General features: G+C 50.0%; 7 protein-coding genes across 7 annotated transcripts; 5 read left to right on the top strand and 2 right to left on the bottom strand.

Annotated features, from left to right (window-relative positions):
* Positions 1–1796: 1796 nt before the first annotated feature.
* On the top strand, positions 1797–2228 carry P175DRAFT_0529693 (putative GPI anchored protein; the record flags this gene model as incomplete). Its single annotated transcript, XM_040899711.1, has 2 exons — positions 1797–1862; positions 1926–2228. 2 exons carry the CDS (start codon positions 1797–1799, stop codon positions 2226–2228), a joined length of 369 nt encoding a protein of 122 aa, XP_040754012.1.
* A 1051-nt stretch (positions 2229–3279) lies between these two features.
* On the top strand, positions 3280–4704 carry P175DRAFT_0430682 (putative ubiquitin conjugating enzyme E2; the record flags this gene model as incomplete). The annotated part of the gene is made up of 2 exons (XM_040893441.1): positions 3280–3576; positions 3670–4704. Coding segments are annotated over 2 exons (1332 nt in total), but the record flags the coding sequence as incomplete, so codon positions are not given.
* A 933-nt stretch (positions 4705–5637) lies between these two features.
* ssdA (mRNA-binding translational repressor SSD1) lies at positions 5638–10111 on the bottom strand (the record flags this gene model as incomplete). Its single annotated transcript, XM_040893439.1, has 5 exons — positions 5638–5677; positions 5788–6791; positions 6862–7221; positions 7295–9933; positions 10015–10111. The coding sequence occupies 5 exons, from the start codon at positions 10109–10111 to the stop codon at positions 5638–5640; spliced, it is 4140 nt and encodes a 1379-aa protein (XP_040754014.1).
* A 2421-nt stretch (positions 10112–12532) lies between these two features.
* On the top strand, positions 12533–13385 carry P175DRAFT_0139230 (uncharacterized protein). The gene has a single exon (XM_040892416.1). The coding sequence runs from the start codon at positions 12821–12823 to the stop codon at positions 13247–13249; it is 429 nt and encodes a 142-aa protein (XP_040754015.1). The 5' UTR covers positions 12533–12820; the 3' UTR covers positions 13250–13385.
* Positions 13386–15469, top strand: P175DRAFT_0139204 (putative RNA export mediator Gle1). The gene is made up of 2 exons (XM_040892415.1): positions 13386–14328; positions 14389–15469. The coding sequence occupies exons 1-2, from the start codon at positions 13522–13524 to the stop codon at positions 15157–15159; spliced, it is 1578 nt and encodes a 525-aa protein (XP_040754016.1). The 5' UTR covers positions 13386–13521; the 3' UTR covers positions 15160–15469.
* Positions 15470–15765: 296 nt separating this feature from the next.
* On the top strand, positions 15766–16302 carry P175DRAFT_0529697 (uncharacterized protein; the record flags this gene model as incomplete). Its single annotated transcript, XM_040899712.1, has 2 exons — positions 15766–15861; positions 15910–16302. 2 exons carry the CDS (start codon positions 15766–15768, stop codon positions 16300–16302), a joined length of 489 nt encoding a protein of 162 aa, XP_040754017.1.
* An 866-nt stretch (positions 16303–17168) lies between these two features.
* Positions 17169–23906, bottom strand: P175DRAFT_0473880 (putative myosin class II heavy chain (MHC); the record flags this gene model as incomplete). Its single annotated transcript, XM_040895192.1, has 1 exon — positions 17169–23906. The coding sequence occupies one exon, from the start codon at positions 23904–23906 to the stop codon at positions 17169–17171; it is 6738 nt and encodes a 2245-aa protein (XP_040754018.1).
* Positions 23907–24223: the final 317 nt, after the last annotated feature.

A 24223-nucleotide genomic window follows, 5' to 3' on the forward strand; every position in this document is an offset into this window, starting at 1 on the left:
AATACGTGGATGGATCATATCCAGGTAGTTATTTGCTAGGTGTGTTTGTAAAACTGACAACACAATATAATGCACACACACTCGCTTTCTCCACCGTAGTCCTGAAGGAATCTAACCCTTGATATTGGCTCTTAGTATTGATAATAAATAATGATGATGGTGATGATGATCGTAATAACACAATAGTGGTCTCAGATGTCAAGGTCTATAATTATCCTACGGCCAAGTGTTTCTTAGACATTGCTATTGCAATAGTATCCCTTGCATACGGCAATAGTAGGGGAGAGTATTACTAGGGACTAACTTTTCTACAATATCCAGCACGGAGTACTCCGTACATCGTTCCCCCTATGCTGTACCTTACAGGAGACGCGTCTGGACTCGGAAAGATGATGTTTTGGATGCATATCAACCTCCTACTACGGAGTAAAGTAGGTATGGATCGGAGATATGTGTTGTCTGTCCAGGGACGGAGTACTCCAAGTTGGCCACTATTTTGGAGATTGATCCCAGGAGCATTTCAAAAAACACCTACCCGGAGTACTAGTAGGTACATCCGGAGCAGATTTTTTTAGCAGATTTTACAAGAGCATGAACCTACAGAGTACGTTTCGCATCATCCTCATAACTTCAATCGCCAGAGACTTACGCCATGCTTGTATTATCCGAGCCAACCATCTGGAAGAGATCATCAGGTGTACTCGTCACTGAAGTTCAACCCCCTTCAGTGCTACCGAGGTTTTCGAGGGGTGAGATTGCCCTGTGCTCCTGGCGAGAGTTTATCCTCCCCGTACTCCGTAGTTATATGCATGGGGCTTGTCAGCGTGAGAGACAAGGTGAAAATAGGCGGCTTACAAAGGGTTCGTCGTCTAGCAGTAAGAAGGAATTTATGGACTGGAGAGAGAGAGAAATGTGTTCGGAGCTACTCCGGTAAAAATGAAATAAGAGGGAGAGTCGAAAAATAATTGCTTGTGTGGAGGTGGTACAGTATAGAATAACTACTCTGTATAGATCAGACAACCTCGGGTGTAGATCGATAGAAATATGAATCTTTATTGGCCTTGTTTGGTGGACACGGCAGATGACGCGAATGACCCCCAAAAATAGAAGAGAGTATACGCAAACCTCCCTCTCTCTTTCTCTTGGGTCCCCAACATGACAACAATCACAACATCCTGCGCCCTTGACTGGGAGGCTTAGGTATGGAGAAAGGATGAGGCTGATGGGTGCCTTTATGTATTCTCGCCTAGCTTACCCATTCTTTCGCTATTCCTGAATTTCCTGACTGCTAAGAATAACAACCCGACCTCGTATCCCACGTTAGTTACGGCTTCATTCGGCAGGGCTTGCGCAGTGTTCCCACTCCTCAAAGTTCGGCCTAGACTCGATTGTGCCTGCTCAAGCCACATAACGACTCACCTGAAGAGGTCAGAAGCGGGTCGTAAATCGTGATGCGACGATGCCTGTTGGCTGAACTTTTGCCCCCCTGTGGATGGTGGATCCTTACGCTTCGAATCGACACTAGGAGGTGCAGACAGGGCTGATGGAAAGAAAGGCATGGTGCTTGTTTTGCGTGCGCTGTCTACCTATTTAAAAAGATTGCTCTGCACCTGTCACTTTGACCTGAGTCGATCCTTGAGTGATATAAAGCGGATCGCCTCCCCCAGACCTCGATTGCGCTCTGGTTCTTCTAATTCCCACACTCGTTGACTAGTACTTTTGTCTCTCGTTCAACGTATCATACTATTCAAAAGGTCTAGATCTCTATTTACCTCCTACTCACACTTTCCCTCAAAATGCGGTACTCTATCCTCCTGGTCACCTTCTCGGCTCTGGCCCTGGCCCAATCCTCAGCTCCGGTGGTAAGCTCTGACTTTTCCATCTGAAGTATACCGTCTAAAATATACCCTGACAACAACCTGCAGGCTACTGCTGTCACATCACAGCCGCTCATCCCAACTGCAGTGGCCCCTTCTGGAGCGGCTAGCACCGTCGTTGCCAGCTCTAGTGGCATTACCACCACTACTAGCTCGAAGCATCACTCAACTACCAGCGCGGACTCCTCCTCTACCACTGACTCTAGCTCGTCGACTTCCTCCAGTAGCAGCAGCAGCAGCAGCAGCAGCACCACGACCTCTTCGACCAATGGTGCTTACCCTCTCGCCACTGGTGGCTCTCTTGGATTGTCCGCCGGTCTGGCTGGCGCTGCTCTCGTCGCTTTCCTCTAAACGGACAGCAGCATAAGCCGGGCCACCCACTCCGGGGGTGGATCTCGGGCTTGGGATAACTGACTATAATCCCTACTGGTTCGACTGCTATATATTGGAGAAGGACTGGATTTATGTAATGAGCAATATGGATATACTGTTGATTCCCTCTTGAGGAATGTGTATTACTTTGGGCACTATTCTTTCATTCTTCTAAATTTTTACTGTTTGGCGCCCAAGATGCGTATCTACAACGCATATGGATTCTATAATATTAATACTGACTATGTGAAACCTCATTTTAAGCAGCAGTTGCTCCAAATGTGAGCTTTTGGCATACTTTACGAACTTTATTTTATGCTTCGGTTAGTAGCTAGCGACCTCTAGTGGCAAATTGTAAAATAGAAATGTTCCACTCGTCTTTCTAAATTAGGCTTATCCATTGAGAAATAATTTATCGTAGGATTGACCAAATTTATATTCATTTTAGCCTCATTAATAAAAAAAAATTTTTTATACAAAAAAAAGTTTCATAGTGAGCAAGCGCTAACCACGTGACCAAACAATTACATTTCCTAAAACGCGTAATGGAACGCGTACGTCACGTGTTGAGATACGCGTCCAGATTGGGCCTGAAGGAGACTAGCGGCTGTTGTTGGGTTCACTTCACATCATCAAAACAAAGCAGAGGTTGGAGGGAGCAACATCCGAAGCAACATCTTGGATCGTCACTAGTAGCTATCTTTTTGGCCTCGGGGCGCGGATACACCATTGGTTCGGTTGATTACAGGCAGGGTTTTCCCAGGAATAGTTCCGAACAACTGAGGTGCCAACCAACATTGCTTAGGTAGCTGGCTATCTTGAACTTCATTGAAGCTATTGACGACACTAGACCAGCATTGCTATTCACGGTCTTCGTTTTGTGTTGTTGTGTTGCTTTACACTTATTACAAGTTATCGCTTAAGTCAGAATGGTAAGGCTTTGTTCCCCTTCCTTTTCTATTTTCTCTCGGCAGCACTGATTCAATGTTTTACCCGGTGGTAGGTCTCCAAGCTGCGGCGTCTCGCAGCGGACCATGCTGCTTTGCATGAAGAACTTCCACCGAACTACCTTTTTCCTCCCGAAGATGCCTCCGACGACTTGACGCAGCTTACAACCTTGCTGGCCGGACCACAGGGTACACCGTACTCCCAAGGACTGTGGCGATTGCACCTAAAAATACCAGAAGACTACCCCACGAGCCCACCTAAGGCGACTTTCAAGACCCGAATATGGCATCCCAATGTGGAGGAGTCCACCGGCGCGGTATGTGTGGACACCTTGAAGCGAGACTGGAAGTCGACTTTGACTCTGAAGGATGTATTGATTGTAAGTGCAATTTGCCCCAGGGCCTCACCTCACATATCTGGGAGGAATTGAGAAAAGATTCCTTTGCTGACGCTTGATGCGCTATTGATCTAGACTATCTCGTGCTTGCTCATCTACCCAAATCCTGACTCCGCTCTTAATTCTACGTCTGGTGCTCTACTCCAAGAAAACTACGATGCATTTGCCCGTCAGGCCAAACTAATGACGTCTATTCACGCCCCCGTCCCTGCAGAGCTAAGAACAGCGGCCCTGGAAGCGAAGATGAGAGGCGAGGAATCTGACACCACGATCCCCGAACAAGAGGAAGCATCGCGATGCTTAAGATCCCGACAGGGAGCTAGAATCCAGTCATTGACCATGAAGAAGAAGACTGGTGCCAACCGGAAAGACACCGGTGGACCATCACAACTCAACGACCATTACGAATCATCAGAACAACATCCCCATCATCAATCCGAACACATCGATTCATCACTCTCAGATGGCGAGAATGACAATGACAACGAGAACGAAAACCCCTCCTGCTCCACAAAAGAAAACGACCCCTCCCTCTCACCCTCCCCAGTTAAACTGGCCCCTCCGAGTCCCCGCAAAAATGCTCATGGGAAACGCCCCTTATCCGTCCTCACCATGTCCATGGACCCCGACCCATTCGCCATGGATACAGAAGACATTGACGCCGACGGCATGACACCCTCAGAACGAAACATCGCCGCAAACATATCACCCATTATTGACCCCCGAGACCGAGACCGCGATTCCTCCCCTCAACGCAAATCCCCCAAACTCTCCCTCCTAAACAGGGGAGGCATTAACGCCTCCGGTCGTATCCGCGAAGACCTAAAGATATACGAAGACATCCCATCAGACCCCTCGCACCCCTTACGCCATTGTACTACGGGACACGGGAAGGAGAATCGCGCCTCGTCCAAAAACCCAGGCTCATTCATGAAAAAGTCCCATCCCCCGCATCTTTCTGCATCTGTTACTTCCTCCGCTGCATCTTCGCTATCGGCTGCCTTGAACTCGACAAGCTCTAGGATTTCGAGACCTAGTGCTAGCACTCGGAAAGTGTCGTCATCGAGTATGAAAAAGGTAAAGCCTCGGATAGGCATTCGGAGACTATGAACTAGAACAACCTTTTTTTTTCTCTTTCTTTTCTTGTGACTGCTTAACTTCTGTAAACTAAGCTGAGCATTCACTTTCTTGAATCATGGTTTGTTTCTTTTGGCGTTCTTATATTGCGCACTGGGTTGAATTGTTCGGCTCTTCTTGGATTTTCAACGTTTCTTTATTAGCATTTGGTTGGGATTGCTTGCCTTGAGGAGTCTTCCTTGCATAGTTGTTTCTGGTGCATTGTTTTCTGCATTCGTCATGGCCCTTTTTGCATTGAGCTGTCATAAAATAAGATGAAACCGCGCAATACTCGCCGGTCTGGTGGAATTTAGGTTCCCCGTTACTCTCTGTAGGTGCCCTGTAGGCACCTGGGCTGCATTAGATTAGGCAAGAACCAACATTGTCCGAAAATACCAAGTTAAAAGAAATAAGCTAAGCTATGCTAATATCTAAGACGAATACAATTTTTCCTAACATCTCGTATCCGAATCGCCTTCCCAGTAATACTGTCAGTAAAGCTACCCGTCTCTTGTATTATCTGCTCCCCTATTTTCTTTCCCCAGTCGGGGAGCTTCAATTAAGCCTCTTTCGAGCCCTCGATATACTTCAAGTGTTTGCTCAGCGGATCGTTGCCATGACTCTCACATTATCCTGAGACTGATACTGAGACAAAACTCAAGACAACCGGCCCACCAGCTTGACCTAGATGGGCACCAACTATTATAAAATAACAAGCATAAACAGGACGCTAGACTGATTAAAGCAATATTACCCAGAGAAGACGGGTCAGCAATAATGTGAGTGTCACTTGGTGCCTGGCGATAGCATAAAATGGCCATGACAGCTATACAAACCGTCAGACGGACCCCCTAAAGTTGCCAAGATGGCTAAAAATTTGTAATATAAACATGGAACACTGGTGAGGGAAAGGGAGTTTCCAGTCCTCTACAAAGCAAAGGGGTTGACCGAGCGAATAGTGAGGCATCTGAATTTCGAAAAGTTAGCTACAATCGCGGAGAAAGACCCAAATACAGCCCCCCCCCCCCCAAAAAAAAAAAAAAAAAAAAAAAAGGGAACGGGGAAGAGAAAACTTACGGTGGACTCTTGGTCAGATCGGTCTTGAGAATGATGGGTACGCGAGTCATCTCGGTAACATCTTGAATATATTCTCCACCTTCCTCTCTAAGCTTGAACAGGCGGAGATACTTCTCCTTATTGGTCAATTTAGCTTCAGGGGCATCCGCAGTGCTCGTGGCAATTTTGGGGTCAGAGCGGGTGCGGTGAGGGCCTTGGGGCATATGGCCGTTGCGGGTAGGGGAAGGTGGCATGCTTTGAGTCGAACGGTCAGCAGAAGAAGTCAACGACACGCCTGCTGCCATCTCTGTGACTTCAGAGACATCGTCATCATCGTCGAAGAGAGCATCAACATCATCAGCAGACATGGTTCTAGTTTCAGTCTGTCTCCTCATAGCTTCCTCCCTCTCCCTAGCACGCTCCCGCGCAGCTTCTGCCTCCCGCGCAGCAGCGGCAGCTTGGGCAGCACGGGAACTAGCGGGCTTAGGGCGTTCGTCCTCAGGGATGTAAGCTGATGAGGGCACACCCTTCTCCCAGTAGAGCTCCAGAACCCGGGTCTCTTTGCGGTATTCGGCCTTCTTAAGAGGGAGTTGATCACAGTGAACTCGCTTCTCGAAACCGTACTCGGGAATAAGAACGTCAAACGCAGACTCGTAGACGCAAATAACGATACCCTCGCTGATCAGATCACCACCGATTTCCTGGCGTATTTTATCCATATTGCGGCACGCCTCGATATGAACACTCTGCTCCTGAGCGTTATGGGCAGAATCCTTCTTGTTGTTACAAAGTTCTGCGGTCTTGCTGAGGGTTTCAATATCGTCGGAAAACTCAATTGCGCCGTCCGATAAGATAGCCTCTAACTGACGATGGACAATTATATCGGAATAACGGCGGGAAGGATTCGTAAAATGAGTGTACACGGGTAGATTGAGGGTGTAGTGCTGACGCTGCTCATCCTGCAGATTGCCAGCAACACAGTATTTCGCGCGTTGCATGGATTTCGTCAAGATTGTTTCCATTCCCTAAAAGTTGTAAGAAAAAGATCCATATTTTTCTGCGCATGAGCGTTTGAAAGGGAAGAGATGAACATACCTTACGCAAGTCGTCATCCTGGACCTTGCAGAGGCTACTCTGCAAGGTTCCACTGCTTGTGGGATCCAAGCCAAACCCGAGGCTGTTCATGCGATCAACGAAAGACTGAAGGCGACGGGGGTTGGGCGGCATTTGACGACGGAGGAAGGCCTTCTCAGGCAAAGCCGCCACCAACTTGCGCGCAACCAGGAAGTTTGCCTTATGGCCTAGCTCCTCCACAAGCTCGCGTACGGCTGAGGAGTCAAAGATGTTGTTCTCCACTGGCACATTCTCATCATCCAGCTGGTGCAGCAGGCGAAGCGGCGGGATGAGGGAAACTCGATTACCCAATCTCACTTCACGGAATTTCGAGGTAATGTTCTAAACCAGTTCATTCTGGGATTAGCCCGAGCACACCCCGATATTGGATTTGGAAAATAGACAAAACGCTTACCTGTAGTTTACGGATGGTATCGACGGTAACACCAGTCACAGAGATATCGGAAGTGCCTTGGATCACAGACTCTACCTCATCATAGCTTAGTTTGCCTGAGCTCTTGATGATACCCTTGCCGATCCATACATCATCGTCGATGGCACCCGTCTCTGGGCTAGCCTTAAAGACGACGCTGACGGTGAAGCGCTCCTCTCCAGGGAGCAAAGCGCACAATTCGGTCGAGATCCGCAGAGGCAACATATTGACAAGCCGGTCCACTAGATAGACGGCAGTTCCACGTTTCTTGGCCTCCCGGTCAACCAGGGAGTTGGCTTTGACGAAATGAGCAATATCACTGATGTGAATACCAATCTCTACTTTTCCGTCAGGGAGGGCCTTGAAGTGATAGGCGCTATCCAGCTCTTTAGTTCCACTGGGATCAATGGTAAAAGTGGCTTCCTGACGGAAATCGCGACGAGATGAAACATCGGCTTCGCTAGAGACCGACCAGTTGTCCCAACCAATGCTCTTTAGGACCGCATCGGAAAACTCGTCAGAGCCAAAGTTATTGTCTCGGAGGAGGGCCTCCGTTTCCACTTTCAGGTCGCCCATTTCTCCTAGTTGCTCAACAAGAGTACCAAATGGATGCAACGAAGTGATCGGCCACCGTTTGATGCATGCAACAAAGATACGATTGGCATATTCTTGGTGTTTCTCGACGAAGTCACGGGGAGCCTGCTCTGTAGGGATCGCGATCAGGGGGACCCGCTTATCGGTCGGCTTGAACCAAACGATCTTGGGCTTCTCCTGCTGGCGGTCTTGCTGGTGGCGGCCGTGAGCACCGTCTCTGGCAATCCTCTCAGCTTCCTGCTTCTCCTTTGTTGCCTGGCTGCTGGGACGAAGGAGGCCAAGGGTACCGGAGAACATTTGTCCGGCGATACGTTCAATGACCGCGACAATGTGACCGGCATACAAGGGCTTCTGCTCGTCACTGATTTCATCTTCCTCGACGAGAAGTAAGCTCTGTCCTTCGACTTCAACGTCATCGTTCTTCTTCTGGGTTGGTCGCTGGCGAAGACTACCGCGGCGGCGGATGCTGCCATCGGGTCCAATCTCCTGACGATCCCCATTGTGACCTGAATCAGAGCGAGACAGCTTGTCAGCCCCAGCGGTACTTCCCGAGCGAGCATCTGTGATGTCCTTGCGCTTCTTCTTTTCCTCTTTTTCTCTTTTCTGGGTCCAGACCTCGTCTACATCGAGAAGCTCAACAGCAACATAGTCGCCCTCGAGAGCGCGATTGCGGTCTTTACTTCCACAGATGAAGATATCGGCGTCCAGGTCCGGGGTAGTGACATACGCATCGGAACGATTTTTCTTGTTCACGCGAAGGATACCCGCAACAAGCTGACCGTTGCTCAAGAGCGCAGGGAGATTTGCCTGGGGAAGGTAGGGGGTGAACAGGGTCTTGCGCTGCTGCTGCTGCTGTTGCTGTTGCTGCTGCTGCTGCTGCTGGACAGACAGCTGAGGAGGAGCATGTTGACTGGCCTGGAGACCAAGACCCTGGCCATTAAGCTGCCCATTCTGCTGCAGAGCCTGGAGCTGTGCAAGTTGAAGGGGGCTAAGCTGCTGGCCACCGCCAAACATCTGGGGTGGAGCCATGACTACCTGGCCCTGCGGGAGTTGGATTAGTTGAGGCTGGCCTGGATACTGGAATTGACCGATCGAGCCAATTGACTGATTCATCGATGCGCGGGCACGATGGCCAGGCTGGAATCCCGATCCCTGTTGCCCAAGACCCTTCTGCTGATCTTGGTTCTGAGCTTGGTTGTTTGGCTGGCGCCAATTGCCGTCAAAATTTCTCGAGGATGTGCGAGCGTGTGCAGGCTGACTTCCACGTCGCTGGTTCTCAGAGCCCATGCCATCGTTCGAAGGGAACTGGAAACCACCTGCACCACGGCCGGACAGAGAACCCCTGTTGCCGCCCACAGCCATGGACTGGCTCCGACCATGACCGCTAGCACGAATATTGCCAGCTCGGTGAAGACCTAGGCCCTGGGGCGGTTGTGCAGAGCCAGGGGTTGATTTGTCCTCCGAAGTCGATGTGTTATCGGATGAATCGCCGGTATTGCCGGGTGCAGGGAACTGGAAACCAGAGGCAGTTCTCTTCTGCTGGGCGAGCTCTGCAGCCTTTTTAGCTTCGGGAAGGGCGAGGGAATGACGGCGCTGGTGGCCACCACCACCGGGGGGCCCTCCCCGTGAACGGCCATGACCACCATTTTCATGCTTCTGATTGTTTCCCTGCTGTTGTTGGTTGTAGTCGGCATAACCCGAAGCTCCCGATGATGGAGCTGGGGGAGGACCCATACCGAGACCTGGGAGAGCGGATTGATTGCGACGATGCGAGTGTTGAGCCGAAGCATTCATGGGGACTCCCAGCTGTTGCTGGCCAACTTGGGGAAACTGGAAAGCGTTGAGTTGAGGGGAAACACCGGCCATGGATGTGCCGCCTCCTTGGAGAGATTGAGAGAAAGCAGGAACCTGGCCCAGTTGCTGTGGTTGCAGCAGGCCCATGTTCACGTATTGTTGGTGTGTGGCGGCGATTTGCTGCTGTTGCTGCTGAAGCAGCTCGATTTGCTGCTGGATAGCCAGTTGTTCCACTATTACCCAGGCTGTTAGTTAAACCGGGGTGGACGTTCTCCAGAGAGAGCAAGCACGATAGCTCTTGAGGTAACACATACTCATGAGGGGAGTGAGCTCAGAGGGACTTCTCCTGTGGGCAATATGAAGCTTTCGCCCAGCTGGTCCGGGAACCCCGGATTGACCTTGTTGATCCATCTTCCGGCGCAAGAAGGGAACGGATTAAGCTGGTATAACGTTCAAAGTTCTGGAGGAAGTGATCCACCCTGAATATGAGGGAGCGTTGCAAGTGGCAGGGTGGCACTTGTCAATATATATTTGCGAAGTACGCCGACCGGGAGGTTACGCTGAAACAACGAGGGAAAGTCCTGGAGTATACTGGATACAGGAGAACGATAGGTTAGTAACTGAGGAGGTAGGAGGAATGAGGAGCGGAGGAGGAGGGTATGGAGAAGCTCTGAAAGTCTCAAAAGGAAAACAAAAGCCAGCGGGAGGTGGCATCGCCAACAAAACGTGAGCTGCGATTACCCCGGGAAGAGAGAAATCGGAATGCAGGCTGGGTATACTGGGAAGGAGCAGAGAAAAAGCGGGATGAAGGAAAGTCAGGCAGGCAGGCAATGGGCAAAAGCTGTGCCAATGACTTGACGCCATCCAACGTACGGAAGGGATAACCCTCCACAGGTAGGGGGGGAAAAAAAGAAAGAAAGACAGACAGACAGAAAGATATGATACTAATTATTAAATGAACATACCTCTTAACGATCGCTGAATGTGAAGGAATTTTGCTGTATGACGTCTGGGTGTCCTCTTTTCGTGGATTGAAACACTTCCCCTATTGCGGATGAGGGAGAAAAAGCGGGCGGCAATGACAGTCGTGGAGAACCCGAGAGCAATTAAAGGGAAAACGAAGAATAAGAAGTAGAAGAAGATATTCACACACAAAAAAACCAGGATGCAGTGTGAGCTCTGCAAGAAGGACGGACTGATTTGAGGGGGGCAAAGCGTTAAGAGGAGGAGAGGGGGAGAAGCAGCACCAAAAGGTAGGTAAGTGGATGGAAGCTGTCGGGTGCCCCAAATGCCATACAAGCGACTTGAATAATGAACCACCACCAAAATCTTTCTGCCGTAACAACAACTGGATGGAATTGTTTACAGCCAATTTTTTTTCTTTTTTGGGAGGGGTTTTTTTTTTCCCGTCTGATTAATTATTCTTTCCCCCTTTTTTTTTTCCTTTTCAGAAACAAAATAAGAGGTAGAAAAAAAAAAACTTGATTCCCGGATGTGGGATTTGCAAAGAGGAATCCGAGTCCCACAAATGGTTGGCCAGAAAGAGGACTAGAAAAAGGGGGGGGGATTAAGGCTGAGACTGAGAGAGAGCAACAGTTACAGCTATTAAGTTGGTGTTCTTTTCTTTCAAAGGTCAAGGGTCAATGTGTGAGAGAGGGAGAGAGAGAGAGAGAGAGAGTGTGTGTGTGTATGTAAGAGAGAGAGAGAAGATACAAAAATATTCTTCTCTCAAGATGATGACTGCCAGCTTTGACAATAGTGGTTATATCTTTCAGTGGATCCAGGAGGAGGATTGAGGCAAAAAAGCAACAATATCTGACCACAGCGAAAGAGAATGACAGGATAAAAATAACAGCAGTTCGATGATGGAACTGAAGGAATGGGATTGGAGGATAGGGATAGATAGTTAGAGGGAGGGAGGGAAATAGAGAGAGGAAAGAAGGAGGGGTAGCTAGATTAAAAGGAGAGGAAAAAAGAAGATGAAAGAAGAAGAAGAAGAAGAAGAAGAACAAGATGAGAGGAAGAGGAGGAGATGAAAAGAAGAAGAGAGGAAGAGAGGAAGAGAAGATGAGGAAAAAGAAAAGAGGATTGAAGAGTTCCCCCAAAATAAAAAAGGATGGCGAGAGAGAGAGAGAGAGAGAGACTTCAGCAGTAGAGCAGTAGGGAATAAGTTACTACTAATTAGGATAGAAACTCCTCATCATCATCATCATTGCCATCGCCATCGCCATCATATACTAGTTACCAAACAAATTATAGAGGATGAATCAATACTCCGTAGTTAGCCAGAATCATACCCAATATCGAGATGTGGGGGAGTGTAAGAGGCAATATAATAATAATAATAATAATAATAATCATAATGTTCTACTAAAAAACCTTGACAAACCTTGACAATTTATTCAAGTTTTCTCCTGGAGATATTTCCTTATTATTATTATTATTATTATTATTATTCTCATTATTATTATTCTGAGATCATAGACAAGACTCTTTCCCCCAAATTGCTCCAAGTAACTGACTGGATGAGGATCTGTCACTAAGGCAAAGTTACCATACTTTGAGCTCCTCAGGGTCTTCTGGGTCGGGCTGTCATCGTCTCCAGTCTGGATTCTTCTATAATTCTGGGCCAACCCATGCATAACGCGAATCTCTGGGCGTCATTTGAAATATGGGATTCTTCCTGTACTTTCTGATCCCAGCTGACGAACTGATGCAGGTCGCGACGTTCAACACTTGCATCAAGGGGTATAAATAGGGAGGTGGGTGTTCGTTCGACTCCATCCAAACCAACCTAGGTTTCACCGTAAGACTAGTAGGATTTCTTCCAGATATGACTCCGTTACCATTCTCATAGTTTATCACTGTACCCTGTACAGGGAAAGGGAGGAAAATCTCCTGATCTCGCAAGTAAGTAAGAGTGAGGTCCCATAAGAAAAGAGGAAGAGTTCTCGAGAGTCCCGGCTGGACCCACCAAAGCTCAGACAGTCACTCAGACTCTCACTCAGCACAACTAATGAGCGGCCCCACCTCCTGACAGAAAAAAAAAAATATAAATCCTTACTTTCTGAGACATTGGAAGAGCTTCATCTCATGGTGTTCATCATGATGATGTAGAGGATGAGGTCGTGGACCAGGGAACAGAAAACGGAAAAGGGTGAATGGTGTTCAGGTGATCGGCGGTATTATGGGTCCGGTACTGATACGGTATCCGTACCGTATTTTAACCCGGCGCCGCTACGGCATTCCACATGGACCACAAGAGCTCTGCTGACTAAGCCCTATAGAGCGACAACAAAAAAGATCGCGTCCCAAAGCTGCCCGTCCGTCTTGTCCTCCAGTCCAGCTCGACATTTCTCCTCCCCCAACATTCTGGGTCTTTTTTCCTTTTTCTTTCTTTTTCTCCCCTTTCGCTCTTTACTCCCCTCGGATTCAGCTTCTTCTATTCAGCCCAATCAGTGGTGTTCCATCCGACCGTTTCTCATTTTGCGCTTCGATTCCGTCATATCGGCGGAGACATGCTCGGCCTTGTCCTCCGGAAAACATTGAATCGGTTTTCCCATATCTTTGTTTGAACTGCCTCCTTTCTTTATTCGGGAAAATCAATTGATCTTTAGCTCTCGTTGTACCTTCATTTCTAACCCGAGACTCGCCCAATCCGAAAGGTGGAACCTCCTAGAGTGCCACAAAGTATGACCTAAACCTCAGATATATTCATCGGTCGAGGATCACTTCAATTTGCAGCAATCAACTCGCATCGGATATCCTTCCAGGAACAATTCAAGGACGACCACCCACCAATTGCCTTCGACAGCACCTGCATGATGGGTCGACTCAGTTACCCCCCGCAGCTAGACAGTCCCTCGAGGCAACTTATGCGCGATTTAACCCGGGACCTCGAGCAGCTGCGGGTCCATAACACCGAGTTAAAAAAGGTTAAAGCTTACGAACGGCGCTCTTTTTACGAGAACCTCGATCGACTTGACAGTGAGCTTGAAGCGCAGCATAATGCAGCTCTCGACAAAGTTGCCGCGCTCCATGACCAAGTGTTGGAGGAGGCGGAGGAAACCCTACGAGCGCATGAGAGGGCGGTGGAGGAGGAGAACCGCCGGAAGCAGGAAGAGGCTCGAAGAGAGGCGGAGCGAAAAGAGCGCGAGAGGCTAGAGAAGCTCCGTCGCGAACAGGAGGAGCAGGCGCGACGAGAGGCCGAGCGCAAGGCTGCCGAAGAAGCTAGACAAAAGGCCGCCGAAGAGGCAGAGAGGAAGAAACGCCTAGAGCTGGAGGAGCGGGAACGAAAGGAACGGGAACGGTTGGAAGAAGAGAATCGGAAGCGTCAAGCGGAGGCTCAAAAGGCAGAACAGGAAGCTGCACGGCTCAAAGCAGAAGCGACCCAAAGAGAGCAAGCAGAGCGACAGAAACGACTGGGCGGGGGTCGCTTGACGGATGAGGAGGTCAAAACTCACCAGCGATATGTTGAGCTGCACCAACATTTGAAGAAATTCCGCCAGTATCTCAAAGACCAGTCGAAAACCGACCCCATTGTCAAGCAAAATATGGGGGAGATGCGGCGAGCAATCAAGAAATGTGTGGGTCAGCTACGGGAAGGCAAGGGCACAAACAAGGGCCAGGTAAGTGTACTTTCTGTTGTGGACGGAAAACATTCAGAGCTAAGAATCTTTCGTCTACAGACTCAGGAAATCCGTGCTACACTCGAGAAGGCCGCTACCATCGCAGAACCGTCTGTGGATATTCGCCAATTTCTCGCCTTTCCACCAGAAGACATTGCCAACTCCGAAGACAGCAAGGTGCCTGCTCTCCTGATTTACGCACTGAACATCTTCTCCAAATGTCTTATTTCATCCCTTCTCACGGAAGCATCAATTAACCCCGGCCATGCGGAGCCCATCGGCATTATCGCAGCCCAAATATTTTCCATGGATGCGTTCATCTATAAAGGCTGCCACATGGTTGATATCCTTTGGGCGAAATACCGGGTGGTATGCCCCGCACTATGGGGATTCTACGGCAATGAGAAGACGGAAGCCGGTAGACGTGCCCTTGGATGGTGGCGTGAAAGTCCAGATGGCCCCTTTGTCAGTGAACAGGGTCATGCAGACCGGATGACTGCACTTGGGGCCGGTTTTGCCGCGCTTAGCCTACGCAACTTCGGCAAGACCGCGCGTAAAAATCCCTTCCCCAACACTCTCTTCTGGTACTCGATGCAGAAAATCCTCAACATCCCTCCAAGCGAAATCCAGGAGACCCACATGACCCTCCTTTCCGCCATGCTGAAGTCCTCCGCGGAAAGGATCGTTGGTTTCTTTGGACACATCGGTGTAGCTCTGATGAGGAAGGCAATAGTCGAACTACCCAACAACTTCACTCGTCAAAGTATGGCGGTAAGCCAGTTGAAACTTCTCCAGGACTTGTATAGGCGGGAGAAGAATATCATCATCTGAGCGATAGCCAAGGGGACCCTTGATCTGGAAGTCGACTTCACTCTCGGTGAATCCAACTTGCAAGCAAACAGTGGACGCCCGTGGAGCAAATCCAAAATTTCTATAGCGAGAGGTCAAGAGTCGCATGAGGCATGCAACGAGCTTGATTGACAATGCTGGACTCTCGGAAGACTAATATGCACGATTGGGTTTCAAATACACACTCAAAGGGTGCGCATTTCAGCTTACTTTGCTTACCGTCGTCCCCGATCTCAGATACTTAGGTGCTTGTCATTGAAAGCAGCCCGTGATTTGGGGTTGTGATCTTTCTCAATTACCGCATCTTGTAAACTCGCGATTGATTTTGATTTTGATTTTGATTTTGATTTTGATTTTTTTTTGCAAGTCTCAGAATTTCGCGTCTAGTGCTTCAAAGCCAAGTGCGGACTGATCTGTTCTCATTTATCATAGTCCCCATCTATCGATGAGCCCTAAAAACGGATTCTTTAGCAGCTGGATGGCGCAAGGGGTGTGTGGCAAGGCTTCATCGCAATGTTCTGATTTCCGCTCAATTGCCCGCCTCGTGTTCTTTTCGATTTTCTTGCAGGAGGGTCTTCGGAACCCCATATGAAAGGCCCTAATGAGGAAGTCAAGTACGGGCTATGTGCTTTGGAGATTCTTCACGTTATCTCCTTCGAGCTCGTCCTCGAGAGCTACGCTGCAGTTCGACTGGCATAATTGTGTACTGTACTTCAAGGCGGAATTTACTAGGACGGCGAAGTCGCATCGCAAAAGGACAATCTCAGCGGGAATTTCCCCAGGGAGTCAGTGCTACCTCGACTCCGCTACTCTAAGCATCGCACTCCATGCAGAGAACCCGACCCATGCGCGATGTATCCTCAGGGGTTTCCGACCCCTGCCCCTGCCGTACCCTGCAACACAGCATCTGCAAGGCCCCTCCATCCGAGAACCCGGTCGATGCTTCACCCAGGGATGCACCAGTCAGTGGATACTGCATTGGCCACGTTGGGCACGGTTCTCCTTCAATCAACCCCTCCCCCCCCGGTTACAATCCATCGCATCTTCCCACCCACGCACATCACAACCCAACCTTCCAACACTCCCAATCCTCGTTCGAATCGAATGGAACTGAATCCAAAATAACAAATACCCCCCTTGCACTTGCTTGCTATATATATATATATATATATATATATAACCATGTGATGTGCCACGAAAATAACTCCCAAATACAAACTTCGGTTGATTATCGAGTCAGAGTAGAATTATAATATAATTAAATTTAATGCTGAATACGCCCACCGGCCTGAACAACCTGGTGGGCTATGTAAATGCACTGCATCAAAGTATGGGGGGGGGGAAGGTAGAGAGAGATCACTGGAGTACAGGGGAGGGAATCAATAAATAGCATAAGACGAGAATCGATCGCTCTAGAGAGAGGTCTGTTCTGGTATAAGCAAATCAACAGGGGACATAGAATAATAAATATGAATAAATAAATCACTATCAAGCATCACATAGGAAAATAGAGTAAGAGAGAAAAAGAAAAGAAAAGAAAAGAAAAGAAAAGAAAAGTATCAAGGGAGTGTGTGACTCGTAGGATTAGGCCAATTATTTAAACAAGCGAAGGGGAGAGAAAGACGAAGAAGCATTGTACAAAAGATTTGCTGCAGATTTTTGCAAAAATCAACTGGGTGGTATCTGGTGTAAAGATAACAAAAGGCAAAGAAAAAAAAAAAATAATATAGGAAAATCACAGGTGGAAAAAAAAAAAAAAAAAAAAGTAGTACCTAGTTAGGCTCTACTGTTATTAAATACAAGAAGCCGTGAAGATGAAAAAAAGCAGAAGATAGAAAGATCAATTCAAGCTAACTTGAGGGGATCAAAGAAGGGGCAAATTCAACAGGAGAACGCCATATATCATTGGAGAAAGAAAAGGGAAAACCTCAGCAGCAATTTTGGAAGGGTGGGTGAACACTGGGGGGGGGGAAGGAAACCGGGTCATTTTATCAGGCAATCTGGGGCCCAAAGGGACCGTCTGTCTCCTTGGGTGATGCTGAGACTAAACCATCCACAGTGCTTTCGATTTCGTCTTCGAGAGAACTCTGGGGGTAATCGGTAGGTTCGGCGTCGTGGTCATAGCTGGACCTTCGCATTAAAGGTGGAGTGGTTGGTGGTTCTCGCATCTTGCCCGCCCGCGAGGAAAGTGGCCTTGGGGTTGTATTATAGCTCTTCAACGGGCGGCTCTCTGATGGTCGTCTCCAACCAGTGGCTGGGGGAGCACTGCTGTTGGAATTGATCTGTCGAGCATTCGAGCTAGGAGGGGTTAAGAGCCCGGAGAGAAAAGAGCTTGCGTTACTTGGCTTGGACGGCGTCTGTTCGGATGCGTTGGAGCTCGAGTTCTCTCTTCCTTTGCGCCAGTTACCCCAGGCGGCTGCTGCTGCAAGAGGAAGTGATCGCGGGGATGCAGTGATTTCAGACAAGGAAGGGAAGCTGGGGAAGCCCTGGCCATTCAGAGCCCTCTCCCTCTCTTGCTGTTGCATTTGAAGATTTGCCTTTAAGCGGATTGCAGCATCGCGGACGGCGTTGTGGTTGAAAGACGGCTGCGAGACAGTCGTGATGATATCCTGAAGATCATTGAGGCGAACTTCAAGGAGTTCCCGCAACCAATTGATTTCGGTGTCCTTTTCCTTGAGCTTAGCAGGGGCATCTTTGTCGATAGCGGCAACCTCTTGTTCGAGCTCTTCGATGCGTGTCTCACGCTGTTGCAGCTGATCCTGTAGAACAAGGATCGACTCCCGCAAAGCTTGTGGCGAGATCTTCTCGGGAACTGATGACCCCGTGCTGAAGGACATTGAAGGGGGGCCTGAGTGCTGAGCTGATTCAACAAGAGTCCCGGCCTTGGCTGACCGGGCAGCCTCAGCGGCGGCTCGAGCAGCGGACTGGGCAATCTCAAGCTTCTCTTCAAGATGTACAACCCGTTCTTGGAAGTGCTTGACCTTGTCATCAGATAAGGCCAGGCGATCCTCAAGATGAGATTCTGCGCGTTGTCTATCCTCAGAAGCGTTATGCAGAGCACGAGCGTGACGCTCCCGAAGGTCATTGAGAGCACGCTCATGCAATTTCCGCTGATCCTCCAGAGCAAGTTCCTTGGCTTCGTTCATTGAAGCCAATGAATTAGCCTTGGTTTCATGTGCTTCCTCAAGCAGCATCTCGTAACGCTCCCGTGAGGTGTCACTATCAAGCTTGACGTTATCCAACTGCGTCTGAAGGCGCAGAATCTGAGATTCCAGTTCGGCGCGAACGAAATTGACTTGGTTATTAGCAGCCTCGAGATCCGTCTCCAGAGACGTTCTGGTACGCTGGATCTCGACTCTGCTACTCTCACGCGCCTCGTTGAACTCGCGTTCAAACCGAGCTGCCTTGATTTCCAGATCGTAGTTTTTCTGTCGGAGGTCATTGACAATTTCCTCGAGTCTTGCATTCTCTTGCTGGGACTGTCCAAAGATAAATTTCAATTTGGTCGCCTCGCGCTCCTGTTCCTCAAGCTTGGTGATATCCTCCTCAAGCTGCTCACGCAATTTAGTCTCTCGGTTGTGGGAGGCGCGCAGTTCGTTATGTCTAGCATTCAGCTCCTCCTCCTTTCGTCGCCAAGAGGCCTGGTTGCGAGTCACGTCTCGGGTCACGGTGGCCATTTCATCCTGGATACGATCAAGCTTCTCGCTAAGGTTTTGTCGAATGTTGAGGCCGTCTTCGATACGTGCCGCCATGGTAGTGATCGTGTTTCGTAAGTGCCTGTTTTCAGCGCTGACCTCATCCAGCTGAGCCTTGTTTTCTTCGCTTTCTCGCTTCCAGTTATCGCTCAAAACACGGTACTCATCCAGAGTGCCCTGCAGTGTAATGTTCTTTGAAGAGAATTCATCGAGGGTGAGTCTGATATTCTCACGCTCTTTCTCGAGAGCATTTGCTTTCTGCTGGATATTCTCAAAATAAGGCATCTTTTCCTCCTGCAGTTGGAGTAGGCGGGCCTCAGCCGATTCAGCGGCAGCGCTGTGACGGGTAGCATCGTCTTCAACCATTTTCAGAAGTCGCTGGAGTTCTGAAACGGTGTCCTGTGCCTCCCTTCGTTTCTTATATTCGCTCTCCGCTCGCTCGTCGGTAGTCCTGAGCATACTCTTCAAGCCTTCAACCTGGAGCATGAGGCTGTCAGCTCCGATCTCCTCGGCTTCGGAGGGACGGCTCCGCTGGCTGGCCATGACCTCTTGCATCATTTCTCGCATGCGAGCGGTATTATCGTCCGACAGCTTTTGTGCCGTCATAGCGTGCAACTCGGCGACGGTTTCGCGAAGCTGTATCAACTCCATGAGCGGGGCAGGTTCTGGCGCGGGCTGGATTTCACGAGTTTCCAGGGCTTCCAAAATCACACTCTTCAGCTTTTCAAGCTTTCGATCTCTGCGGCGGATTGGCGACCTCGCCTTATAAGACGATGCGTCTTCTTCGTATTCTTCATCCTCATCATCAGCATCACTATCCATAACCTCTGCGGAGGTACTCCTCCATCCTAGTGTAGTCAGCGGGGCTGTGTTAATCGCAACAAGAGATTGCTGAATAGAATTGAGTGCACGCTCGAGAGGAGACAGGCGCTTTTCGATAGTAGAGGCAAGAAGCTCGTTAATACGGCGATCAAAGAACCTGCTTCGGTCCGCCAGCTTCACATCTTCACCCGAAGAGATCATGTCGCCCCAGTCACTAACATGCTCATTTCGGCTCATTAGCTGTCTAATAGGTGACTGAATACGGGATATGACACCCTTGGAAGGAGTCGCCGAAAAGTGAGATTGTGCATCGAAATCGAGCTTCGGCACATGCAACGTGTGAGAGACGGGACCCCGTCCAGGACTGGGGCTCGCAGGCTCGCTTCTGTTGTCTGCATGGACATGTTTCTTTTCCTTCGAAGGCCCTAAAACCGAGTCTAGCAGGTGGCTGGCTGGCTGGGGTGTGCTCAATCTCTCGATTCCGAGGTCAGAATCGTCATTAAGTTGTTCCATAATTGCGTTAAGTTGCTCCTCATCCGGAGAATCTTCCACTGCTTGGAAGACGTCATCGAGTACATGAACCTTTGCCTCAAGCTCAGAAGCTGAAACCCCGGGCTCGGGCTCCTGCTCGGACTCGGCGGGCAAACTTGCAACAGCGGAAGTAGAGATCATGAGGCCTTTGTTCTCCATAAAAGTGTCCTTGGGGGGGTCCTTGGGGGGCGGTTGTGGGGGTTCAGTAAACACTGGTACGAATTCTGCGATAGAGGGTTTGAAATGGAACGGCTTTGCTGTGGGTGAAAACACCGGCCCCTTCAGCCCGGTGTTGGCCTCGGTAGGTTCTATACGTTGATCTTGGTCGTCGGGTCTCGGTACCAATGTTTCCGGCTTATTGTCCACAGGAGAGTCAGGAGCCTGGTGATGTATGTGATCTGGCTCGGCTGAATCCTGAGGTGCCATTGCGTCCTGATCTTTGGTTCCCAAAGGAGCCCATGTGGAAGCCTCGCTAACTGGAGTGTCTTTCCGCTCAATGGGGGTATCGTCCTGAACCAACGTCTTTGCATCTGTTGCAAAGTCACCCCGTTCCGGCAAAGCATTCTCTTTGCCCTCAGCAGGCATGTGCGAGACATTCATTGCTTGCAAAGCCTGGTTATTTGTCTCAGTCAAAGCATGCGGCACACTATAGCGGGCCTCCTCATCTGAAGAGCCTGCGGCGCCACCACGGCGAACACGCTTCTTGAGGCGGTCCGAAGTAACTCGCTGGCGATCTCCATTGTCTGCCTCGTCGTCTTCCTCTCTGTCATCTTCCTTGTTATTATCGGGTCGGACAATGGGAATAGCCTTGGACTTCTTAGCAGGCTTCGACATCTCAGAAAAGTTAATGTCTTTGAAAATTTTCGTTGCAGGTGTGGCTTCCTCGGATTCTATGCTGCGAATACTACTACCGGGGTTGAACTCAGCCGCCGCAATATTCAAGGTAGGGCTTGAGAATGAGAATTCATGGGGTCCATCATTATTTTGGCCGTAGCTAGGACCCGCAGCCACCCCACCAGGGGTAAACGAAGGAGCGGCCACATTGAGACCACCCACAGGCCTGTGTTCAGGTACCGATCCGAAAGTGAACATGGAATGTTCCAAGGTCGGGAATCGGACCGATTGCGCAGCTGGCGGTCCCGTTGGGTCAAACTCCTTGGCGTCGACGTTAAGGGTAGATGTCGACAGCTTCGAGCGATGTCCCGCAACATAAGATCCAGTACTTGGTTTCGACTCATGCCAAGGTATATGGTGAAGTGATCCATTCCGTCGAGGTGTTCCGGACAAGGAAGGATTAGTGTCAATGTCCGAACCCTCATGAGCCACATTGCCCGAATAAGCTCCCCCGTAGAATTGATCCATGTGCTGGGGGATATGCTGCACAATATGGTTATTGGCCGCTGGCAATGCCCAGCGGGATTTGAGCAGCTCAGTTGTATCAAAGTTGGGCTGCTGCGTTGGATCAAGGTCGCCTGCGTCGTCAAGTTCTCTTTCAATGGATTCCTCCAAGTGGTAGTCTGGCGCAAACTGGTCAATTCCCTTTTGAAGAGTTTCACTCAGGTTGTGACCACGACTATGGCCGCGAGGAGTAGGTTGAGCTATTTCAACGGTTGAAGCGTGGAAATTATCTGGGTTCGGGGGAGGTGTACGAAGGGGACGCAATATATGAGCGTCTACATACTCGTCGTGCAGCATCTCGTCGTGCGTTCTGTGGACAAGCTGGTCATCGAATCCATCCATTGGTTGGCCATGGTGATCGTTGAATCCAGGATGGAAGGAATTTTGGTCAGCCAAGGGCGAAACAGGTGATAGCATGGATGTCAAGCTCGAGAGAGTCGCCGGTATAGTTGATGCAGGGGCAGCATTTTGACGCAAATTGAAGAAACTCTGCGGGGTGAGGGAGCCATGGGTAGGGGGAGTGGGCTGGAAAGGTAGATATCCGGGCAACATAGTTTGATCGACGCCGAAGAAGGGGGGTGGCCCGCCAAATTGAGACGCAGGAGATGCAATAGAGCCAAGTCCATTGGGAAGATTGGGGGTCTGCTGGTTTAGCGGTGGAGAGAATGGGTGAGCCAAGGAGAGCGGATTGCTTGCGGCTGACGCTGTTGGGATCGGCGGAGACGAGACGAGACCTGGGAAAGGAGTCATCGAGTTCAAAGCAGATGCAGGCGAAACCGACGGCTGCAGCTCATCTTCGCCCAGAGAGACGCCCAGGGCTCGTAGCTTTTCTTCTTGTAGGTAGTTGACATAATCATCCCAGAGAGCCTTATTCGGAAACTTGACCTCATAGCTTTTGTCGCCCACTTCGTCCCGCATCTCAAGAGGATCGGGGTAAAGTGGGCGACTGGCACCTCCTAGGATGGTATTGGAGGCGTCATCGGATGCGCAGATAGTGAATCCACGAGTATCGTACCCTAGTTCTTCCCACTGTTTCAACCCCTGGTTTACATCTTCGGCGGTCAATAGCCGGTATCCAGACTCCTCTGTACCCCTCTTATCATCGGCTGGTAGGTAGATAATGCAGCCTTTACCACGCCATGGTATCTTCTTCCGCTGTCTCAGGGACACAGAGGTATTCGGGTCTATTTGGCCGACTCTGGCTTCCGAGGGGTTCCCTGCTGGTTCCATATTCCGAAACGGTCCCTTTTGATCAACAGGAGGTGGAGGCAAGGGCTTCTCAACTGGGGACGACATTCTAGGCGTGATTTCGGCGGAAGGTTGTGGATCCTTCCCGGTGGACATGCCAATGGATGGGGGATCTTTGTCGTAGGCGAATCCCCAGAAATCCTCTTGTCGGAGAGTATCGGCTCTCTTGTGCAGAGACTCTTTGACTCTGGGACGAGTAGAGCTTCGATCACGGCGACTAGCGCGCGCTCTTCCACTTACAAAGTCGGCTAGGGTTGGAGTCTTCAATAAATCGTCCTCACGCGAATCGTGTTCAAGGCCAAGCCAATCGTCCGATCCGTCGTCAGCAAAATGATTCTGGGCCGTGAAGAACGATGGTGCCTCGCTACCAGAGTCGTCACTCAGCCAGTTGCTCCGTTCCGTCCTCGGTTGACCAGAGAGATACTGATTGATCCAATCTTGGGTGAAATCCCTGATGGATTTTCCGGCCTTTCTGCTGAGTCGCTCGCGCTCGCGCTCTGGCGATCGTTCGAGGGCTTGATTCCTGGGTTCCTGGGCTGGACCGTCCGATGGGAGTCGTAAGATAACGCTGCTATTCGGTTCTAGGCCAAAGTTGATTCCACTGTTGATCGAGGCAGGCGAACTAACTCCGGACTCGCGGTCAATCCCGGCGTCGTGGCTCAATGAGAACGACAGTCTGCGCGGGCTGGGCGCGGCATAGGGCGAACCCCAGGCAGTGGTGTAGTAGATACTGCTCTCCGCCTTCTTATCCTCCGGGGACGAGGTAGATGAGTCCCACACCACGCGGTATTTTGGCAGAGAAGGAAGGGTAGATGGCTGCTGGTTGGGGGCACCGCTGCGGTCCCGGGGAGGGGTTGGCTGGCCGGGGGAACCAGCGGCCGAACGACTCGCCGCAGCTGGAGAATTAAAGGACGACTGCAGAGAAGCCGAGAGATGCGAAGGGTCCCGGATGCTGGAAGGGTTTGTAGAATGCGGCGGAGGGGGAGACAGCGCCGAATTGGCGGAAGATGCGGAGTGATCTAGATCTACAGCCATTTTTATACAATTAGCTCCTGAACCATGGAATCGATGTATGGGGGAGACCATGTGGGATAGCAAAGGTTCCAAAGATTGATGCACCCCATTGTAACACGTTGACGCACCTTCCGTGTCGACTCTTGCAGCAAGCACTTGCTTGCTGCTCTCCTTATTGTCCAGAATGTTGAAGCATGGAACTCAAACCACCAAAACCAAAACCACGTCGCGAATCACGATTTACCTGCACACTCTCCCACTTGTAAAAGACAAGATGCAGGACGATTTGAGGAAGGGGGGGGGGGGGGGGTGTGTGTGGAAACGAGACGAGGTATCAC

The sequence above is a fragment of the Aspergillus ochraceoroseus genome, assembly GCF_002846915.1.
Source record: "Aspergillus ochraceoroseus IBT 24754 chromosome Unknown P175scaffold_2, whole genome shotgun sequence".
Lineage (NCBI taxonomy): Eukaryota > Fungi > Ascomycota > Eurotiomycetes > Eurotiales > Aspergillaceae > Aspergillus > Aspergillus ochraceoroseus.